Raw genomic sequence first — 24,372 nt, forward strand, 5'->3', positions numbered from 1 at the left:
GTCACTTCTACAAGGAGCAAGAGGAGCTGTGGGTTATCACAGTCACACCTTGGGAAAACTGTTATTTTTATGGCAGTAATTCTACCCTTGGTGTGACCAGCCACACAGAGGCTGGAGAGGAAAACAGAGGCTGCAGGGGGAAAGACTTAGGAAGAGGTCAGCTTCTGTGTACATGAATGGGTTGTGGATACCATCTCTGGAAATAATTCAAGTCTTTATGAGCTGGAGAGATGTTTTGCTTGTTACATTTCTTTGTCTTTTCCTTCAGGAAAGGATGATGTGGGTTACCATCGCTCGGTTCAAATGTCACTTCCCAGCCTGAAATAATAAGGCTTCTTTTGTTATTGAGCTGCTGGAGTCAAGGACCTCAGAGATACCAGTGGCTCATCCTCTACCAGCTACTGCTCTTAAAGTCAGAGACAGCTTTATCAAGTGAGAATTTTCATCTTCTCTGTAAATCAAATAGCAGGAAAAAACACATTTTCTCACACTTATTTCTCAGATCTCTCATGACTGGTTGAAGGCAGTACTTGAATAGTAGAATTGTGGTGGGGCTATTTTATTTTATTGTAATTTTTTTTAACTTCTCCTGTTGCAATGGAGCAGGGCTGGAGTCTGATGTCCATACAGATACTGAAAGAAGCTCCTGTTTAAATATGCTATGACTGTTGCTCCACATTAAGGCTAGCAGCCCATTTTGCTTGACTTAAATAACAAGGCAGCAAGCTGTTTATGTGAGAGGTTAGCAAGCAGGCAGAGGACCCAAGCTAATGGAGAGGGAGGTAGGGTGTTGAGAGCAGATAGGGGAGAAAAGTCAGGATTGTCAAGGGTCTTGGAGACATAAGCAAGCTCACTTAAATCAGGGATTCAAAAGGTAGTGGGACAAACAGAGCTATCTTTTTTTTTTTTTTTTTTTTTAGTGCTTTGCTGGCCACTGGGGCCCACTTGCATTGCACAGCACCTCATCGGGCTGTGCCGCAGCTGGAGGTGGTGGGCTCCAAGGCTGCAATGCCAAAGCAGGACCTGCAGCTCTAAAGTACCTCGTCAACTTGCTTTTTGATTGAATGCAGATTGAAGTGTGGCAAAACTGAACTGTACCAGTTTTAAATGAACTTGTCATCCTATTTTGTGGGTACTCTCTTTTCTTTTTAATTAAAATGTAGGCTCACAGAAGAAGTCTGGGGGCATAAGGACTTGTGAAATCCATTCCAATGGTTGTATACCTGTGTGACCTATTTAGCATCTGCAAATCTGTTTAATGCCAAGAACTGCATTAGATAATTCAAGCAAAAGCTCATAAGGAGCCACATAATGAGACTGTTCAGATTATTGTTGTGATTAGGCCAGTCCTCTCCCCCTTCTCACTCAGGAATTTCATTTAGGCAAGTTGTCATTTTAAGAATATGCAAATGTTGATTGCTAGTTTGCTATGAATCTGGCAAAAAGCCAGACTTCTGTGAAGCTGGCTAGTATTAGCAGTGTGAAGTTAAATATGCATTACCTTGCATAATTTTGCTCCATGGACTTCCAGGCATTGTGCACCTGTAAAAATCCAGCCCAACCAACTATCAGACTCACTCTTCTATATGCAAAGTGTCTCCAGCATCATACTCAAATTGCTTCGGATGTCAGTGCTCAATGATCATGTAACCTCAGCACATGTTCATTAGCTTTTTCTGCTCTGGCAAGGCCTTGAAGAAAAAAGTCAGTGTGCTATGCATGTTAAATCCAGTGCTTTTTGTTCCTGATGAGCATGTACATATTTCACATATGGGGGTGAAAAGACCTCGTATTGACAACAATTTTGCAGTTATATTAAAATTGGATGAGTCTACTCCTATCAAGAACATGGGGAATAAAATGCAATATTTAGTATAAATAATGTATTTGACAGTAAGGAATTAATGATGCATTATTAAAATCAGGGTAGCACTCGACAATTGCCTGAGGGCATTGTATGTAATCAGGAGTCACAGAAAAGTCAGCTGTAGCTGAAGGTTATAAATCATAATCTAAAGTAGAATAAAATTTGTAAGTCCAATAAAATCAGCTTTGCCTAGTCTCAAAATTATAAATATTTGTATAGCATATAGGATTGAAAGTATCTGTATTTATTAAAGAGATTCTGCAATGTTAGACTATCTATAAAGGGCCAAATTCTGATCTCATGAATACCAGAGAAACTCAGTGCATTGTTTTCAATTAAAAATCAAACTTTTAGGATAAGAAGAAAAATTATGGTGTATCCCAGAGTTGCAGCTGCCATTTCACGACTGTCTCATGTTGATGGCTCACAACCAGCCTGTGTCTGAGCAGTGATCCCAGGCCTTCCACCATATTTGAATGAGCTTCCCCCTTACAACAGAAATTTTTATCACTAAGTATGTCAGTGCATGACCTTAAATTAGATGTATCTAATGCTGTTACTCCAATGTCACCATGACTACTGTGTCATTAGCATTTGCTACCTGCTTTGCATTCACTATGGGGACAGGTATATGTGACTGCACAAACAGAAGTGTTCCCCCCCTGTTTTTGTTTTTGCATGTCTTTTGTCTTAAATCATGCAGCAGACTTAACAAAATAACTTCTCTATCTGCTTCCTAAATCATATGCGATGGCATATTACTGTTAAGCATTCAGCTCAGGATTTCTGATATTTTGGAGAGCCTGTTCTAAATAAATAAAAACAAAGGGGGACTGGTAGGTTTAAGTTGATTGAGAGTCCTTCAGCACTGAAGCATGTGTGATATTACAGAAAGGAAGACCATTTTATACCTATCTATAATCTATTTTTAGAGTAATTCCAAGCAATCACTATTTGTATGACTTAAGCACCCAGGCTGAGTTCTAGCCAGGCAATAAAAGGAGATTTTTGTAACACTGGAGGCACGCTTGAGCAAAGTTGGAGGAAAATGCAAACCAACAGTTAGCATGAAAAAGCCATACACAGTAACATAGTTTCCTGAAGTCTTGATAACGTAGGAAACATTCAGACTTAAAACAGCACATAGGTGCTGGCTTTATAATGTATGGCAGCCCATGCAGTTATAACTAGTCTGGTGCAATAAGAGGTTGGAATGAGCTCACCAGGCTCCATTCCTTTTTTACTCCCAGCACTGAAGTGTGTGAGAAACACTGATGTGAATTTTCCGCCAGAGACATCAGCCAAACAGAGACAGACAGATGCATGTGTTGACAAATATGCTTGAGGTCAACACGCGTTCACAAAACCCTTTGCTCTCATGCACTCAGGATCTTCCTTTCCTTTCCTCTATGCAGACTTTACATGGTGCACGTCTCGCTTTCTTTCCTTCCCCAGTTCTGCTCCTCCTGCAGCACCTTTTCCCTCCAGTGTCTGATTTATGCCTCCTTCTATTCTTTTCCTGCTCCAGGACTCTTCTGGGAGTCATGCGGCAGTGGGGGCCACCGCGGCTGGCCACGCAAGGCCCAGGGGCCGGGAAAGGTGGGCTGGCAAGACAGCAGCAGATATTCAGCAACCACTGCCAGGCAAGGCCTTCAATGTCTTACAAGTATATTGCCCAGATTAATTCTGCATTAAATAACCATTTCAAGAAGACAACGAAGGAGTGCTTGTTGTGTCTAAATGAGGGCAGCTAATATCATTTTAGCTACTGCAGGATATCTGAGATGGCCACATGGGACTGGCAGATAAGATAAGAGGATGCACAGGAGACACCACGCTGCTGGAGCAGTACCAGGGTGTCAGGTAAGGTAACCGAGGGGTCTCACGACACCTTTGTTTAGACACCTGAATTGCACCCTTGGACCTAGGTATGGGTAAGAAACCTCATGAAGGAAAGAAGTCCTCAGCATGCTGAAGAATCATGCTCCGAGATCAAGATTTACACTTCAGAAAAATCATTTTAGGCTAATAAATCAGTAAGGAAAGAGACAAGGAAACTAATAGCCCTGCTTTCATAAAGCATTTATTTCTTTTTATTTGAAAACATTATACAAGGCATTACATTGCCACAGCCAGTCCATATAGGAACATGCAAATATCAAAATGGAGAAGGGTTTGTTCAGCTTTTTGATGAAGGATTTGGGGTTGGGATTTTGTTTGGTTGGTTTTGGTTTTGGTTCATATTTCCCTTTGCAGTGTCAAGATTAGTGTGCTTTATTATGGCATTTAACAATAAAATCCTACCCATGGGGTAAAATTCATATTTGTAGCTAGCTCAGGAATACTAAATGGTTTAAAAAAAGGAAAGAAAACAATACTACACACTTGTCAAAATGTTAATAGCACAAGTTAGCAATCTCTAAACTATACATTGAAACTTTTTCATACGACACAGTGGTGCAAAATTTTCAATTGCTTGGTCTGTTGTTGGTGTTTTGAAAGTTTTTATAGTTGGAACAAAGACAAGGTCTGTCTCCCAGTGAACGTTTTCATCCAGTAGCAGAAAATTACATCAGTCTTGCTAAGGGCCGCTCACTGCCAGCAATGTAGCAGAGTTTCAGTTTGTTCAGGCAAAGATCTAGGTAGAACTAGTGATGTCCTAACGCAACAAGTAGAGTAGCTGCCAGTTGGATAGCTGTACCTTTGCTGGTGTGTAATGAGGTCTTGAATTGCAGAAAACAAAACAGGTAGAAATGATATTTTTCTTCACTAGACCTCACTTTTTCAGTCAACAGTTACTTGTAAAGCTATACTACTATTTTCCTTTGAGGTCCATCCAGTACTAGCACACTGGGGCTAATTGAAGTATCAACTTTTTTTTTTTTTAAATGAGAGACATAACAAATAAAGCAACCCCACAGAAAGATCTCCCAGTGACATGAAACTCTTCATGTGCAAGAATGCATGGGCTGGTTGTGTTGGGTGTAGAGTGCAAACTGGACCATTCACAATTTATTTCCGTACAATGGAGCCTTTTAAAATAGCCTATAAAAATTGCTTTGGATGGCACATCTCAGCCATCCATGGACTGCAAACCTTTGCATGTAAAAACTCCCAGACCAGTGAACTGACCTGGACATGTCTTCTGCTAGTTATTTCTCATAAGACTCTAACAAACATCTACAAAATAGGGTCAGAAAAATGAAGAGGAGGAGGGGAAAGGACTACAAACATTTGGCTTAAAAATAAATACTAATAATGAAGTAAACCAAAACAATTATGCAAAATGAAGGAATTGTAAACATGAAACGAACACACGCACGCAATCCTCAAAGCTCTCAAGACCAACATGGGGACTAATGTTCAGAGAAAGGTATTTAATTGGTATAAAAGGCAGCAAAAAGACTGCAATGACAGGTGCCCACCAGCGTGTCTCCAGGTACCTGAGAGACCCATGATATTTGTAACCAGGGCCCGTGCTCCTGGGAAAGGTACCAAAACCAGCTTCAGGTTGAAGCCATCACAGGACTTGACAGAAGGATGTTTGCTGGCCCTCAATGCATGAGGGTTCCACCCAACCATGCACCTCCCACCTGGACTTCCACCCCTCAAGCCTTACCCTGATGTGTCAAATGGGAGTCAAGCGATTCTCCGCTCAGAGTGGGAGTGTCAGTAATCCCAGGGTGGCTCTTTCTTGATTTGTCTTTTTCTTTTTTTAACTGTGAATCCTTTAGTGCTTAGACTTTCCAGAATATGGAATCTGTTTCACTGTGGGAATCATTTTTTAAACCCTCAGCGGGTGCAGAGAAAAAGCTTGGAAACATGAATCCTAAAGATTAAAAAATCGGAAGGCAGGAAAAAAAATCCTGAATTTGTTATTTTTCAAAGCAAGCAATCCTAACTGAAAATTTTGCAAAAGTACTGGGCATGGTTTGACAACACTGCAGACCCTTCCCTCAGCTGCAGCAGGATCATGGCAGACAGCCTGAACACGATGGGACAGAAATTGCCTCTTTTCCTCATCCACGGCAAGAACAAGATACAACAGATATTCTGCTGTTCAATAGCATTTTGGCATTCATCACCTCATTTATATTTGTATAAAAACATCTCCCAATCTGCTTTGCCCCTTTTTATGTTAAAGCAGAACAGGACTGTAAAAGATGAATGTTACCTCAGCAGAAATTCATTCTGCTTGGCTGAACTGTGTGGCCTTTCTAATTTCCAAAGTATGCATTTTTTTTTCTTTTTAAAATAGAACTAGGTAAGTTGTATTTTTCAAACACAAAGCCCTACATTTTTACTTGAGACAGACTTCTTTAGCAGAACGCCTTTTAAAACAAATTCATCTTATATGCCTACAAGCAGAAAATTCATCAACCCTGTTGTAAACCCCATTTTCAAACATGATGAATGTATACACACTTTTATAGCACTGTTTTGTACTTAAACTCCTTTTTTCTGAAGCTCTTGAAGTGTTCTAAAACACCTTGGTCCCTTGGCACCCCTGTGAGGTAGGTAAAATAACACTATCCCCTTATACACAGGTTGGGAAACTAAGCCACACAGAAGGTGTGCCCAAGATCCCACAGAGGTGTGACAAGCTCTCCTGAATCCCTATCCTATCTGTTAGACATAAGACTATCTATCTTCCTTTCTGCAATTTTAAGTCAAAAATAGATGAGGGGTGTTGAAATAATGATTTCTTTTCCTTTTATTGTGCTCTCAGAACAGCAAAACATTTAGGCAGGTATGGATTTTCATGGCTGTAACTAAGATTTCCCCCATTTCTGATAAGGCTCCTGGAGCAGAAGTACAGTTGTAGAGCACACCCTTACTACTTTCACATGTCCCCAGGAATATATAAAAACTGCTGGATTCTTCTGCTAGTTTTCTAGTTAATGAAAAATAATTGGCTACACACCACTGGTATGAATGTCTTTGTGCTACTGCAGCAATACCAGCAGATGGTCCAGTCTTTCTATTCATGAATTACTCACACAGTCTTCCTGATTTTTACAATTTGTGGGTTTTGGTGAAAAACTAGCATGTTTCTAAATGGCTATTGTTAGAATAATGAACCATATGAGACTAAGCAAACTGGAACAGCAGAAGGCGCCCTTGATGCACTGAGTATCTAAAATAAGTGCCCTGATCCACATGCTACGTCATCTTACCATGGAGAGGTACAATACATAGGAAATTAGAAAATGCATTTTTCTTTTTACAGGTTAAAATTTAAAAAGTAAGAAACCTGTATTAGTCACGACTACAGAGAAATTAACTCCCTGTCACCTGATGCAGAACCTCAGCCACTAGGAAATCTGCCATGGAACATAGAAAGGTCAATGCTGGAGTACTTCACTTCTGCAAATATAGAAAGGCTAAAATGCTCGCCTTATACCTATTCCTAGAATAGAGACGGATATTATAAGTTGTCCCTCCTCTGGATTCATGGAGCAGATTACCTAGAAGGGGCAACTAGATAGATAGCACAGATGAATTCATTATCTTTTCCTCATCAAATCCAAGGTGCTAGCAAAAATGTGTCAGGGTGTTTTTACCATGAGTAACCCATCTATTTTGTGCAAACCAAACAAATCATACAGAGAAATTAACAGTGACTGCACAAGTGTATTTGCTCTAAACAGGTGGCTTTTCCACAACTTGTGTGGTTTAGGCATAATATCGCTCAGTAGGTGCAAAAACACCCTTTTATGAATTTTTCTTCTTGCAGCTTCAGCTTATATTTTGAATATCTTTTGCAGGTAGTTTGGCATTTAGTGATTCATATACAGCAGTTTGTGTTGCAAACATGCTGCTAATACCTTAAACGAGGGACTGGCATCTCCTTGCAATGAACACCCTGGAACAATTAATTACGAGCTTTCCTTATTTGCTACCTTGCAGCTCACCGGTGTAACTGCACCTGGTAAATACCTTTCTCTATGTACAATACAGATATAATGGATATACGAGCTCCACTGAATCATCAGTAGGTGACCGACAGCCTGGGGTTTAAGCAACTCTAACGTGAGGCTCCTCTTCTGTCTCCTGCCCTAGGCTGGTGTATGTTACTGAAGGCTCCAGCTGGCCGGTGGCTGGCAGGTCTACAACAGGTCCTGAAGGATTTCGAAATTGCTTGTACACCCGAGGATCCTGGGCTACGTAGGTGGACGTGGAGGAGTAGAGCACCAGCCCAACAAGGATAGTGAAGAATGACAACAAGTAAAGTCCTGAAAACTAAACAGAATAAGACTAGAGTCATTAAAAACAGCACTGGTTATCCTGAGCTCACAAAGACCTGCAGACAGAGGTAGACACAGACCCTTGTTTTTGCACATGCAGCACAGAACAAGCCTCCTGGGGTGCCAATTTTTTATGGGGCTATCTCTTTGAAAGTTTAATGTGGGCTTGGCCAGGACAAGAACTTCAGCTGTGAAACACGCTCTAGGTTGACCTCAAGAGGTTTGATGTATGTATGACAGGTAGCTCACTGAAAGCTGAAGTATGCATATTTTTGGAGACAACACCACTAGATGAGAGGTCAACTTGAATTTTCCGATATATCCAGACTCAGTGTTCCTGGACTAAAAATACAACACAAACAGTCCTTGTGGCAATATGTTAGCCCTTGCAGGTAAAGGTAAAGCCAGGGAATTAAAAGCAGAGACCGTTAGATATCAGCATTGGCTACTGGGTCCTGCTATGGGGAGCACAAGAACTTTAAACCCAGATGACCTGTCTCCTAATCCTAGACTACAAGTTTTTTTTTTCTTGTACGCTGTGCATGAGAAGCTGTGAAGGACAAATTGTATAGTCAATTTGTTATGATGGGGATATAGAACTGATTTGTATTCAGTGGGAGTTTAGAAAGTGCCTATGCTCTGCAGTGGTCAGGAATCCATACTTAAACACCAACAATTAGCTGCAACCTGTTATGGGCTGCCTCATGCAGTACTTTATTATTTTATATAAAGGTGTCTACAAATCTGTTTTTTAATCCTGCTGATTATGGTGCTTTGATGGATGCCAAATTCGTTTCCTTTGGATCATTTCAGCATGGCACAGAATGGATACACTGGATTATATTATACCGGCAAAAACTTTATCAATTCTACTTTTTATATTTAAAGAAATAAACATTGTGGTGAAAGTGAATTATATTTAAGCTAACTCTGTAGTGATGTTAATTTGCTGCCATTTAACAGACCCACACAACCTGCATCCAACTTCCCACTCGGGGAAGCATTTGCCTTTTTTACAGAATTAGCTCTTCCAAAGGATCTTTGAAAGTTTTATGTGCATAACCCTGAGGGATATAACTGTATTTATTATTGTTTCCCACAGCTAGTGTGTATGTTTTAGAGGGAAAGCACCATAATGGGGAAAGTTTAAAGCATGTCAGAAGGATTACAGAGTTGGAAGAGTTCTGCTTTTCATCAGTCATTAATTGCTTTTTTCCAAGAATGTCACCAGGTCTTCATGTGTCATCTGGCAGTATGATTTGATGTAATCATCCAGCTGTCCCACCAGCCACAAACCCAATGTCGAATGCTGTAGCAATGAGTCTGCTGAAGGATTCCTCCCATGTGTCACAGCTCTGAAAGGACTGGTTTAGGCTTAGATCTCCCTTACGTGGCAATCAAACCCAAGTCAATCATTTCAATGCATTGTTCAAAGCATTTTTTCAGTTTTTGCCAGTTTAATTTTGCTCTTAGCACTTTCCCCTTCCATTTCCTCTTTGTATGTGAACTCAGGTACCACTTGGCAGCAGTGGGTTAAACTAAGCTGAAGCAAAACTCAAGTGCCAAATGAGTCTAGTTTCCCAAACTGGGAACTAGTTCCCGAGTTTCCCATTGTCCCTCCTTCCCACCTCATGCCTGAATTTCTCACCCAGCACAGCCAGCTGGCTTGCTCGACTGTATAACCAGAGTGCCAGCCAGATTTGTGATTGCCTTGTGTCCTGCTGTGAGGAATTTGTGGGGCTTTCAGCAGCTAAATGTGCCCTTATTCTTTCTCTAGGAGCTGCCCAGCCAAAACCAATTCACTTTCACTCTATTCTGTGACTCCAGCTCTGCCATATCCCCTCCACTTGGCCATATCTCTCATTCTTCTCCCAGTGGCTTCCCGTCAATGGGATCTTTTGCCCCCTAATACTCTTTCCACGGCAGTGTGTCCCCCAGGGGCAGTTCTCCAGCTTCAGAGAAAGGTTTGACCATAGCTGGGGGAAATCTAAAGTAAAGTCCGTGAAACACTGGTCTTTAGCGTCTATGCACGACCACTGTAAAGAGACCTGTATCCTGACAGCTCTATAACAGTATCAATCCTTACTTTCCTTTCTTGATTAGAAACAAGTTAAGGCAAAAGCTGGACTGCACTTCTAAGAAGTGCAGGAAACAATCACCAGCTCTCTGCAGCCCTAAAGTAGAAGGGCTGTTAATAAGATTGCAGCCTATTTCACTTTACAGAGGTAAAACAAGTACATATAGTAATATATATTGTAGGTATAAGAGAAGTCACTGGCTTTTTCAATAGATTGTCAGACTGACACAAAGCTGACTGAAGTCAATGAAAATTTGCCTCCTATTAAAATCAGTGTGAATCCAGCAGTGTGATGGACGGATACAGTCTTAGTTCATCAAATACAAAATTTGCTACTCACTGTATTGTGTTCCTCAGACTCTCTACCTGAAATCTTTGTATTTTATTAAAGCTAGTATTTCCAGGCATACTCTAGTGCTATGTCTACATGAAAGGATTTTTTTTATCTTGACCTGAAAACCTCATTTGTTGAGATTCACTGTTAATAGACAGCAAAAGAGACAGCTTCAAAAACAGCAGAAAGAGCCATTCACAAAAAATGAAATGTGAGAAGATCATTTTCCATTGCTACCCTGTATGCAACAGCACTAAAAAACTGTAAGCTCTTGGGAAGTCTGTAATTCCTCTCTTTGGCTAAAAAGCTGCTTTAGAATGATATTGTGCTTCATTTTTCAAACTTATCTCTCACTTTCTACAGAAACATATTTCTTTTAAGAAAAAATATTAAAAAATTAAGACTTGTAGATCTTTCCAAATCCCACTTCCCTCCATGGAAACAGGATAATAGCAAGCTGTTCAAAAAGTAACATGATCAGAAATTGTTTAGCTCAGATTAGCTCATGTGTGTCAGTAAGTGGTCACACCTTATGGAAAGCAATTCAAAGGTCAATTCTTGTTTATATATCATTAAATAATTTTACTATAGATTTTGTATCTACACATATAGGTACATATATGTAAACTTGCTCATCATGTAGTTTCATTGAGAGACCAGATGACTTTGTGATTAAATCAATGATCTAACACTCACAAGTCCTGGGACTGATTTTCTGCCTTTATGTAAATTTTTTGTGCACAAAAATCATTTTAGCTGTGCCTCAGTTTCTTATCTATTTAATGGAGACAGTAACACTTCTTTCTTTCTTTACCTGATTATTCTACAAAGCATAGACCAAACTGACAAACATCATGTGTTTGTTCAGTACCTAGAAGAGTTTGATTCTGATCGCACCTGGAGCATTTGAGAATGACACTTAATCAGCAGTAATAATGAAGTGAGCCTTGCATTCCTTCCACAGCCAGCAAAGTCCATGCAATTTACGATTTCCTGTGTTGATGCTGTATCTAAATTTGTGGTCAGATGGATTTCAGTTAGAGAGATGAAAATGTCATTGCAGTAAAGAACAAAACAAAAAAACCTCCCAACCCAAAGCAACCCAACAATGTACCAAAGCTCAAACAAACTGGAAATGGTAAGCTATCGACATTTGTTAGGAGACACTCTACAGATATGATGAGGAAATAGATGAGAGGATCCTCTCTGTATGCCCGTGATAAAAAGATGGAGCAAGTTATTGATGGTATCTTGGAATGTGCTTATAAAGAATAGTTCTTGTAATCTCCTTAATCAGAAGAAGAAAGATTAACATGCCACTGAATAAAGAGGGGAAACCAGGATACCCTCTTTTGAAAAGCAGGCAGAGACCTCCTTTGCAGAGAAAGAAAGAAAGTATTTTAGTTACAACAACATTTCAGATTTCCTCACTGAAATTCAAATTTGTCATATTGAAAGGCATTTGTCAAAACTTACTAAATAACCAAACCAAATAGTTAGATTTCAACCGTGGAACCTGCAGTTCTCAGCTTGGCTGCTCTGCTCTGACAGAAGAAGGTGTCTATAAAGTCTTGCCCATTCAAAGTATGCAATACGGAGCACACAACAATATTTACAAAAATTACATATTGGAAAGACAAAAATAAGATGTCTTCTCTGGACATTTTTCAGTAGCTGCAATGAAAATAACTGACAATAAACTGCTGTTAATTTTCAGCATATAAAAAATACATTTTAGGTGCCTGTCAGTTTGAAGATAAACTTACAAAGCAAAAGCTAGACAAATGTAACAAGACAATATGCATAACATGATTTGCTTAGTCTGTCAAAAACTGCATTGATTCGGGATGACTGGATGTTTCTGGTGTTTATCCAAGAGACATTCCTTGGGGAACCAGTTCTCGAATATAACCACCCAGTCAGGCTTAGCAGAAAAGTTAATGGCATCTGATAGCTTAACTGCAGGAGCAGGGGTCTAGCTCTTAGTTCTGGTATGTGGTACTGTATAACCCTGCCAGAAAACCACTACAGCAGTAAGGTCTAGTTGACCATGGAAAATATATGGTGAAATCAGTCCTATTTTCTGCTACCAATGCACAGATTAATTTACATTAAAGAAGAACAGAACCCAAACATATTTGCAATGATTTTTAAAAATAAAATACCTTAATAAATTACCTAAATAAAATATCTTAATAAATTATCTAAATAAAAGAAAATACAGTGCTACATATGATTGCATATGAAGTTCATAAAACCTATTTGCAACTTAGTTTATGCACAGTATTTTTTCCTAATGAATCAAAATTAGACATCTTGGAAGTAAGTCAAACATTAAAAGGTTTCTAAAGCAAAGAAGACCAACATAAAGGCATCTGAAAATTTAGATTTTTTTTTCCAGAATGAAGTATTAAACCTTTCAAAATTTACTCCCCACTGTTTCTTATCCCCTACATCTTATTATTTCTCCCTGCAAAACTTGTCTTTCTTATATCCTTAAACCATCATGGCTAAAATGTTACTATTATCTCCACCTGAGATTCCCATGCATTAAAGTAATCCAGCTGAAAAACTAGGTGCAAAAGAGACTTCTTGCTGGGGAGGAAACAGTGCATCTGATCTCATCATTCTTGAATAATGATAAAACAAAGAGAGTAGAAGAAAACAAAAGGAAAGAAAAACTGTTCAGAAGGATTAAATTCCTGTCTGGGCCTGGAGAGAGCAAGCCATTCTTCAGTACACAGATCATGAATTTAGAAAGGAAAACAGGAAGAGAGGACATAAAAGAATCTCTGTATCACAGCTAGGAAATGTTGCACTGACTTCTGCACAGGGAATTTGCAGACAAGTATTTCTGACTGTCACAGATGTCCACACCCATGTAACTGCTGGCACTAGGGCAAAACAATATCCAAAGTGACAAAAACAGACAGATGTGAGTCTGCAGAAAAGCCCCCCCACACAAAGAAACTCAGTGATTTGCTAATTTTAGTTTTTCGCTAAACTATCATGATAATGAGCATGAGCATTATTACAATGGTTACGAAAATGCAAATTCTCTTTTACTCAGTCCATTGAACTGGAAATAGTCTGAAAGCGCAGATTTTTCAGCGGTGGCTCTCCAATTCCAATTGTATTTCACAAGAGCAAGCAGTAGACCGGGTCTGTTGGTAGATAACATGAAGCCCAGCTCCTTGCCTATGGCAACCTAACTGTCCTTTTTAAATCTTGAAAAGAGACAAATTTTGCTATGTGAGTAACTGAAAATTTCATTTTGTAACATAAGCTGCACTGCCAATCAAATCTAAGGCCAATACGGGTTCCTGCACAGACTTATGTCTTTTCCCCTTGGGTAATTTCACACATGAGTACATGAGCTGGCTGAGCTAACGGAGCTAAGAACAAATTTCTGTCATTATCTTTTATATGGCAAACAGACATTTCCACTTTGATGAATTGATCAAGACACTGAGCTTCTTTTCATACTGCTATTTTCACCTCAAATATAGCAAATGAAGTTCACTATGACCAAGTGCAGAAGTTGCACTGTGAGATGCACATACTTTCCAGTCAGCAGGAGTATCATAAAGAGTGGATGCTCAGAGAACTATAAATCCACACAGTGCTTTCTCCTGAATATTATATATATTACTTCATTACTAGGAATGGAAGCCAGTATCCTAGTCACAAGCTAATAGCTCTCTCTGGTGACTCCCTCAGCTCTGCTCCACAAGGATCTGGCAAAGCTGTTCTTAGTCTTAGACTGTGACTCACTCAAACTGTTACTGACTATTTTTGTCCCAGCCTGAGAGAGAGATGTCTTAACAGGGAAGAAGGGATGCTCCCTTTGGGATTCACAGTCCGCCCTGTTTTTTAGTGGGAGAACAGTCTGCTTGTTCAGCCCTATTTACTGCTGTCTACCCTCAGGTGTAAGAGATAACAGACCTGACCTTCAGTTCATTACTGATCCCAGGTGAGAGTTATGGGCAGAGTATTTCCAAGGGTACCTAGACCTCTTTCCAGGCAGACTGCAGAACTAAGCCCTGGATAGGTGATGATACACCTTTGCCATCAACGGAAATTGTGGTTGCCATCAACAGTGGACTACAGTATTTTATAACAACCAGAAGGCACCAAACACCAGAAGGGTTGCTATGATTTTCCAGGCTGTGTCCTAACAGATAAAATTCTCCCATTTGAACCTTTATAGGTCCTGCCAGATCTCCCAGATCTTTAATCTAGAGACCCTATCTGGAGGGGCCAAAACCACTGAGATATGGTTTAGCATGTCTTCTCAGCTTTTCAACTGTAGAAGCTTGAATGCCCAAGCAGAAGTGTTGGTTATCCTGCTGAGAAAGATAACAAGAGGTGCTGGCCATCTTCAATAATGATGATAACTTCTGGGCAGGGAGTCTGTCCATTAGCAGCAGGATCACATTATCTTCACACTTTTATGACTTGAGCTATTTCCAAGGCAAACTGTGAGGATATAGTTTTAAGTGATGGCTTAAGGCCCTATCATGCGCTCTGAACTCAGCTGGGATGCAGAGTGAAATTTGTAGGTAGTTCCTCCACATATTTTTTGATTTCTTTCCTGTCCATTGGCAGTCACGTAAGAAGCTACACGAGATGAAAGAGGCTTGAGCTGCAGAGTATGTCTCAATCCATCACTGTTGCTTATGCCTGCCAGAACCCAGAGCGAGAAGAATCTGGTTTGCTTCAATGACAATGAAAATCTGACCTCAGCCTTCTTGCTATTCAATCAAAACAAAGAAGTTGGAGGAAGTTTTGCCTTTGTCATTCACACATTAGAGAAAGGCCATACTCCTCACTCGCTGCTGCCTGCTTGCATCATCAGTTTGCTCTGTCAGATGAAATGCTGCCCGTTATTGTTGCTAATCAACTCTGAACACTTACACTGAATGACAAGTGTTGCATAAAAATTGGGATGTGAAGTAAGCACATGACACATTTTCTGTATCCCCCCCCACTTGATTTTCAAAGATCCTGTTCTGGTGTTCACATGTTAAAATGCAGTGGTTCAAGTCTTCTGTTGCATAGCAACACCATCTTCTCCCTCCCTTGTATGGTATTTGCTGGTGGACACAGTTTTACTGGTAAGAATGTGGTCATGTAAAAACTCCTGAAAAAATCAAGTAAGCAACAATAGTACACATCAGACTGGAAATACTTCCTTAACTTTGTGTGAATTTTTTTTTTCTTTCTATGTATAGATTGTCAGGGCCCTGAGCAATGTCGCAGCATTTCCAGTCTCACGCCTCCCCAAAGGTGGCCCATGGAGTTGTGATCCAGCTGGACTTCAGACCTGTCTTGCCACTACAGACTCATCTGGCAATCTGGGCTCTTGGTTACTGCCTCTGGTCCGTCCTGGCTCTCCTTGCTGGGCCCTGTGCCGAGCATCGGGGAGGCTGGGCTTAAAACAGCTCCCAAGTGATGGAGGAGGAGGCCTCCATGGCGGGATCATGCCCAACAGTGCCCTGTGTCTGCTGGCCCTGAGCCCAGGCAGCCAAACCCCCAGGAGCTCACGTAGATGCTCAAATGGTCCCTTTAAAGAAGAGTCTGCATGCTAGCAGATCTATTAATTAACAAATAATGGATCTGAGTGCTACTTTTCTATTCTATAACACTGCACAACAAGGAAGAGCTATAAAGACCCCCTTGAGAAAATTTAGAGGCCCTCAATCTGGCATAGTTTTTGTATAAATGCAGATCAGTTCTTTGCAAGCGCTTCTTAGATGCTGAGGTTATGTAACAGGGAGAAAAAGGAAGAGGGAGTCATCAGAAAGCTATCAGCACAATCCTGTTAAAATTTGGGAAACTTTATAGCTTTCCTGGAATTTATTTGTGTAATAAAACAGATTTATGGGCAAAATTGCTGGCATTTGGAGACAATCTCCAAGTTTAATGCAGGTAGCTGCAAAGCAAGTACTGTTTTTGCACAGAACTGCATGATTTCATGCTTCTCAAGTGGTATCATTAGAAAATGTTCATAATAGACTGTCCTTTATAAATACATGCCTGTTAGGGCAATGTGTTTGTGTGAAATGGCTTCTCTTCCTTTCCTGGATGCTGGGAGAGATAAGAATGTTGCTTTCTCTCCCACTTCCTTTTTTTGCCTGTTCCACCATTAGATTTGGAGAAAAATGAGCCTGTGTTCAGTAACCCTGCAGTATCAACAGTCTGCCTAATTAAAAAGTGTAAGGTAGAATGAATCCTACAAGCTGTTTTAATCCTATCTTATGCACATAGAAAAGGTTTTTTTATGAGATGTTAAAACCAGTTATACTAAACTGCTATAATTTCCTGTGAGCACCTTTACTCTGGTGTAAGGAGGCTTCATTTTGGTTAGTTAATCACAGAATCGCTGAGGTTGGAAGGGACCTCTGGAGATCATCTAGTCCAACCCCCCTGCTCAAGCAGGGTCACCTAGAGCACATTGCACAGGATCGCATCCAGGCGGGTTTTGAATATCTCCAGAGAAGGAGACTCCACCACCTCTCGGGGCAACCTGTTCCAGCGCTCTGTCACCCTCACAGTGAAAAAGTTTTTCCTCATGTTCAGATGGAAAATAATACCAATCACTTTGCAAAAATACTTTAAGATAAGCTGGGGGAAAAAAAAAAACACTCTTACAAGAATAAGGTCCACATGAGGATGGGGTTACTCATTCAGTAAGACAGAGCACATCAAATTTAATCAGCACATAAAGAAAAACAGTGGTAGAGCAGTTATCCTTTTAAATATTCTTAATACTAAAAAGAGGAGCACAACAGAGATGCTTATAAAAAACAAAAACAATTCCCTCTCCCTACTTTTATCTTTTAATATTCTTTGCAGTTTGTTTTATCAGCTGTCTGTTGCCATGTGTCTTTCTGTTTTTGTGTGTAAAGATTTAATAAAGTAGCAGTTGTCTGCTGTACTTGATTTCATATTACTGTATTTGAGGCTAATTGTCTTCAAAACTAAGGTTGTAATTATTGATTCATCTCGGATCCTTCATTAATCTTTTTTCCGCTGAATCTAACAATATATTCATGCAGTAATGCTCTCTTAGAATGGTATTCTTTATCTCAACCATACAAATGGGAAGCTTTCCTATACTGAAAACAAGGAAAATGCAGCTGCAATTCATTACCCTTAACATCAGTGACTACGTAAGCTGTGTGGAGAGAGGGTGATACTGCTATTCTCATTAGGATTCAGCATGGTCCAGTGTGTTTGCTGCAGGCAACGCAAGGCAAAATGTCAGGAGCTCCAAAAGCTCTGAACTGAGTCAACTCACTACACAGGCATCCAAGGGAATCAGAACGGAAAGCATGTCCTAAGCCATCAAGTCCAGTCCCCCAACACTGCACACAGCCAGATCATATATTCCATCCTGTAAATATGCTGTGCCCTCCTGTGAGCATTAGCAGGTTTTTTGTCCACACGCCCTAATCTATTGAAGTCTGTTCCAAAATGTCCCTGCTATGACAGCCAAAAGATCCCTCTAGTTTCTATTCCAAATTTCTAAAGTGTCATTTCTACCTGTAGGTTTCTAGGTCAGCATTGTTCTTCAGCTCAAATAATTCTCCTTTCCTCCTTGTGTATTTATAGGTTAATTTATATGTGTTTAGGTATCATATTCCCTCCCAGTCTCTCAGAAAGCAAAGCTATGCTACATATGACAAACATTTTTTAGGATAAGCACTTTCAGCATATTGCTGGAGGATGCACGCTTACTCTGTCAAGGTTTGGAGCAGGTAAGAGAAAAAGCTTTGCAGATCAAAAATCTCAGCAGCCGCAGCTAGCGAACTGCTGCCCTAAGACAATAAGCTGTGTTATCCTATGGCATTAGCACTTCTCTGTCATTACTAGACACACTTAGACTGATCCGTTTGGAAAGTCACAGTAGTGTTCATGTTCCTCCGATCTGTTGTCACTGACACAACCTTGCACTTTACACTTCATTGCATTTCTCAATGTCATTCAGTTCTTGTTGTCTGACATTTCAATCCTTCTTTCTACTGAAGATGCCTCTCAAATGTATGTCTCCAGTCCCCTCTTACCTTTCATGCCAAAGCTACTATTACAGTCGATCCATAGCCCTGGTCTTCAGATCAATTCTTCAGGAACATCACTAGTTCCTCCCAGCAAGCTCCTCCCAGCAAGCTGTTTCCCTCTCAGCATATTGCTTTGTCCTTTATCCTCATTAGCCAGATTCTTACCTATCTTACAATCTTTATAGTGCTAATTCTGTTCTTAAGCTTAATTGACAATTTGCTACATCACATCATACAAAGGCCTTACATCTAGATCTACCATGTCCTCTTTCGTCTAGCAAAATCTGTTAATTTATCAGACAGACCTCAGATTAGACTGGCATGATTTATCTTTGGTGAACCAGGCTGCATTTTATCCAATTTCCCATTTATCTCCATGTCTCTATTTCTCCCTGGTGTCTACTTCTGATATAGTTTATTGTCTACTCCATATACAGGTCACCCAGTTGTATATATTGGGACTGTGTATATTGCCAAACTTGAAAATATTCAGATTCTTGTGTTTTATTTCTAGTTCAGATATAGTAATTTCCATTTCTATTAGCCATTGTGCATTGTCTTCATATTTATCTCTCATCCTTACTGAAAGTGAAAGAAGGTAACCATATAGTTTCAGGGTCAAATCAAAGGTTCTTTAATTTTGTCTTATGCTGTCTCAGCATAATGAACCTACTTTTCTTCATATAATAGCAAAACTTTTAGCTGTTTGTTTGTCTTGCCTCTTCACTGTCAAATTTGGTTTATTTTTTATAGCAATTAGACTTTATTCCTATTCTTTCCTGTTCTTTCTCATCACTATTGTATTAGACTTTTTGGGGGATTATTTTCTATTCCTTGTTTTCTCTCTGTTTATTTCTAACAATTTTTGAAAGGGATTGTTTGTCCAGTTATATCTGTAACTCTTCCCTACAAGTTCTTCTCTTGTACTTAAATTACAAAGTCCAGGTTACTTTAAGTCAAACATGGAAAAGCTGTTTCAAACCTCCTCCAGACTGAGCTTTTTGCAACAATGTTTATGGGGCTTTGAAAGCCCTGGAAGAGCAGATAATATTACTTGCTAAAATTAACATATGCTGGTGATTGGAATAACTCTGGAGGCTAGATCAAATTAAGTCAAGCTGCTAAGTGGTAGTGATGATGACGAACGTGATTCCCTGGTCATAGGTGTGAAAGGTTCCAGTTTAACAGGAGGGGGGAGTTTAGACAGAAAGGAGATGCTTTTATGAAGAAGACTTTCTAGGAGAGACTAAAATACTACCCTGCTTAGATTGAAAGCAGTCTTTTGATTTTTTATTTTCTGACTGGCATTAAGCCTGCATGTCAACCAATTCCTTTATTTTGGCAGGAAATACAAGCTGATTTGGAGACTTTAACCCTGTTTGTCTGCAGCATTCATTGACTTGGCTGGCAGGAGGAGCAACTGGACTAAGCACTTACATTCAGCTAGCTAACCAAAACAACAGTTTTTCTTCTCCTCCACCAAATAAAAATTCTTGCCACACTGTCAGAAGTTACTTAGGACATAAACAAGTCTCTTCCACGCCCCCGGCCATGGCAGCTCTCGCACGTTCTGCATTACTAAATCTTGTAAATTCCTCTCTCTAGCTATCACTGGAGAAATTCATTCTTTTATCTATTTTACACGGTTTTCTTCCAAATGGCTCATGGACCATGTAGGCATGCCCATGCATCATTCTTAACACTCTTCCTAAATATTTCTACTTTCTTTTCTACTTGCTATTGGAAACAAAGAATTATTCAGTTCCACAGGAAATCTCCAAATTTATAATACAGCTATTGCATTTAACCTCTAGCATTTGCTTTCAAAGATTAATCTATATCTCTCTTTGGGGGACTTTTAACCTTTATTTCCTTATGCTAAGGTGGAAATAACATTTGATTTGAAGAATCATAATTTGAAAATCCTTGCAGATTTTCAATAACTGAACAATATTTAAGCTTTTGAATGCAGCTTCTGCTTTGCTGATTCATGATTTTTTTTTCAGCTGTCTCCTCTGGCTTGCAAATTATTGCTGAGGTATGTAACTCGACTCATTCATTGTACTCCCTTGTCTTCAAAAGTATGCTTGCATTGGAAAATGCTGAGGTTCTCATTTAATTTAATTTTTTTCACAACTAATTATGAACCTGTCTTTTTCACAAAACCTCTTGGTCTTTGTTTTCATATTCACTGAGCTACCATTTAGAAAAGGTATGTGGTTAGTAAGATCCAGCTCTTTAAATAGTATGTCTTTGTTATGTTTTTCTACCTGTACTGTTTCTTCAAATAGAGTAAAAGGCAATATCAAAAATAAAAGGTTAGAGGATGAATATGTGGTTGATAACAGTGTTTGTGCTATAATATTTTTTGCTGTCTGCAGTTCATTCAAACACTTTTCTTGTTTTCTGTTGCTATGGTTTTATCTCTCCACTGCCCCCCAATTTTTTTTTTATGATTTCCTTTCAAATCAAGCAAAATACGTGAAATAGAATGAGTATTAAACATTGCTTGATTTAGGCTGAGAAGTTTGCTAAACTGATAATTTCAAATGCTTTTCCTGTAGATACTGTATTAGAAATTTGGCCTTTTGTTGAAGCTTTATCATGTTAAGAATTAATTATTTCAAATAACAGAAAAAACTAAGTAGAACACGAAAATTTCAGTTAATATGTCTGTGTGTTCATAGTCAGTAGAAACTATGAGCCCTTCACCTTTCCTTTCCACATGACTCTTCACTATTTTTTCCAAAACACTACTTCTTTCCTTCAGAGGCTATGGATTAAACTTTATAGTTTAATCTACAGTATATTTAAGAGTTCTCTGAACAACTATGTTTCCTCATATCCAAACACAAAACTAGTCCAAACAAGGTATTTTGAGAAGACTCTTAGTTGGCTCCAAGTACTCAAAACCCATTGCTATGGTACTTGGTTTTTTGCCTTTCTTTAAGTTAACATTATTAAAATGGATATTTGCCAAATGAAAATGATTGATGGATGGAGGCATTACTACTAAACATAAATATATTATCACATCTACTCCAGCATCATTCTGTTGCTTCCCATTTGCTACTACAGTGCTCACATGTCTCTGATGTGTTGCTCAGCCTGGGAGCAAACATGGGGACAGACGAGGATAGTGGGATGCCTCTTCTGGCAGTGGACAGCAATTACTTCAAAGTACATGCAAAATGAAACAGCATCCTGAATTACACACAGCCCCCAGCTCCCTAACTGTTTCTCACTAGTTCTCTAACCTCCTTCTTTCCTACCCCAGCCACAAAATCATTGAAGACTTGGTGGACTTGGTATTCTGCATGGTGTTTAAAATTCAAGCCCCATGATACTGATGTGAATTACCTTCTTCAAGTAGTTCAAGTGCATTCCTATTTATTTATCCATATTTAGCTACTCCTCCAAAGACAATTCTTAGAATTCTTGACCATGACACTTAAGAAAGAGTATTTTATAATAATAATAATAATAATAATACTAACCCTAAGCATAACATATGCTATGTAGAGAAGTGGATATGTTGGAAACTTAAAATCCTGTGGTTCCTCTTCATTTTGTTTAAAAAATCAGAGGAAACCAATAGGTTCTATGTTAGGACTTAAGACCTGAGTTCATAATTTCATTTGAAAATCAACAGTTTCACACTATGAGGTAAGTAAACACCTTTTCCAGTACATTATAGTTCAGAGCACTTAAATGGTTCATTGCAATGAAGTCTGACCATCAATTTAAGTAATTGTCTAGGCAGATATACTGGCTCTTTTCTTTCTCTGGAGATTGTCTGTGAACAGGATGATTTTATACATTTGCTTACTACAGTTAACATTTAAACTCTTTTTCTCATTTCATGTATTCTTTTGCGTAGTCAATATCCATTGGGCAATTTGCTATCCAATCTGACCAAAGGCAGAACTCAGTCAGTCACATAGTAGTGTTTTTTCTCCACAACCAGTTGGATTCTCAGTATAAACTGTTCCCTACTTCAGTCTGAAATTAGTTCCTCTTAGTGAACACATGAATTTCAACTGGTCTCAAACTCCCCTTATATAAATGAAAATTTACTTACATATACCTTATAAAAAAGTATTTTAAAAGAGCATAAATGTAGCAAATTGAAATGCTCATTTGAAATTGCATACAAATCTTTTAACATTTTAATACTTATGCTATGAAGAAACGTGATACTGAGATGTAAAAAGATTTCATTCAGATGTTACATGCTGGAACACAGAATAGAAAGGGGAAAAAAATGGGAAAGAAAAGAACTATTATGAGCATCTAATCGTTGATACTAAAAAGCAAAAACCATTCTATGAGATGACAACCAGGTGTGTGCAAAGTGCAGAACAGTGGTGTTGTCAGTAAACCTTGTTAATCAGGTATTCACAAAGAATATTAAGACATCTAAATTATACAGTCAACAGAACATAAACCCATGCACAGGTAGGTGGATGAGCTCCTTGCTATTCCCTTGCTGTAATTATGAACTATTTCTGGCTTTTGTTCTGTATTTTTTTTTAAAACGTCCTAACTTGAGGTGAGAATTAAAAACAGAGGCACTTTCAGGGACTGAAATGCTGTATTTGCTTCTCTTGTGAAACACCAAAAGCTGTTGTTTTTGAAACAAAGTATGATGGTTGGAAATTCTGGCAACTGCTGACTGCAACTGCCAGGATTATCTTCATGGCAGAAAGCTCCTTCTTGGTACAGAGAGTCTGGGGTTCTGGGATTCCTGATGCAGAACCAATGTTCCTCCTCTGGCTCCCAGAATCGACGAGCTGAGGAACTCACGTTTTCTCATGCCTGAGATCTTCCAGTCCCAGCATATCTGGCCTTTCAGTCTGCCTCATGAGTTTGCTTTAGAAACTCTAGAAACTTTGGAAACTGTGCTCCACTGCAACCTATCAGATGAGCTGGAGAAGGGCCTGCCCATGTTTCTCTGGGAGAATACTCAAACCAAGATGTTTTCATTTCGCATTTCTATTTTGATAAGAAGGCATTTCCAACAAAAATGTATTTTGCTGGAAAATTCCTAACCAGCTCTGTTGTGAGAAGTCTTTTAAAACAGGAGACCAACAATCCCAAACTGAAAACTACTTACAGCGCTTGAAATTTATGATGAGTACTAGCTCATCTGAAAAAATGTTCTTGAAACTGAAGCCTCCACCTCACCTTCTGCAACACAACTGCCACTTCTTATACACTGTTTTTTGATGGCTCCAAACTGGTGCCTAAAGAATTCTGTGACTAAATTCTGTGACTAAAGAATTGATTGCAAGGCAACATTGTGAAAGGAAGAGAAATCCTTTTGATAAGGCAGTATTTTCAGAAAGCTGCCATATCAGGGCTATGTTGTTAACCATCTACTATCAGACCGTGCAATAACTTGGTAGGAAGCATTTCATTTTCTAGTTTGCATTCTCTTGTGTCATTTTTCTTCTTTTTTTTTTTTTATTGTACACCATCCTGCACCCTCAGACAAAAGGTAACCTGATGTGGTCCTTTTTTATCACATGAAGATAAACAGACACATCTAGCACACAGACACACCTAACTCCCTTCCACTTCAAGCCACCTCTTCAAATATGGACACTTGACTTTTCCTCACAGAACTACTTTCTAATTGGTTATAATTTGGACAAGGAAATTAAAATAATTAAATTAAAAAATATTTGAAAAAGAAGCTTTAAAAATGCCACTTAGATAAAAGGCATACACACAATACAGCTTCACAACAACTGAGCTGTTCAGAGGGAGTCCCACTAAGA

At 39.2% G+C, this 24,372-nt stretch overlaps 1 protein-coding gene across 1 annotated transcript in view; it reads right to left on the minus strand.

Annotated features, from left to right (window-relative positions):
- Positions 1-3,925: 3,925 nt before the first annotated feature.
- Positions 3,926-24,372, minus strand: part of SLC35F1 (solute carrier family 35 member F1) — a 262,855-nt gene continuing 242,408 nt past the window's right edge. The window contains exon 8 of the mRNA XM_067294793.1: positions 3,926-8,110. Within this exon, the coding sequence (XP_067150894.1) occupies positions 7,886-8,110 (225 nt within the window). The 3' untranslated portion in view covers positions 3,926-7,885. The remainder of the gene's footprint in view (positions 8,111-24,372) is intronic.

Source organism: Apteryx mantelli, chromosome 3, assembly GCF_036417845.1.
Source record: "Apteryx mantelli isolate bAptMan1 chromosome 3, bAptMan1.hap1, whole genome shotgun sequence".
In the NCBI taxonomy this organism is placed as follows: Eukaryota; Metazoa; Chordata; class Aves; order Apterygiformes; family Apterygidae; genus Apteryx; species Apteryx mantelli.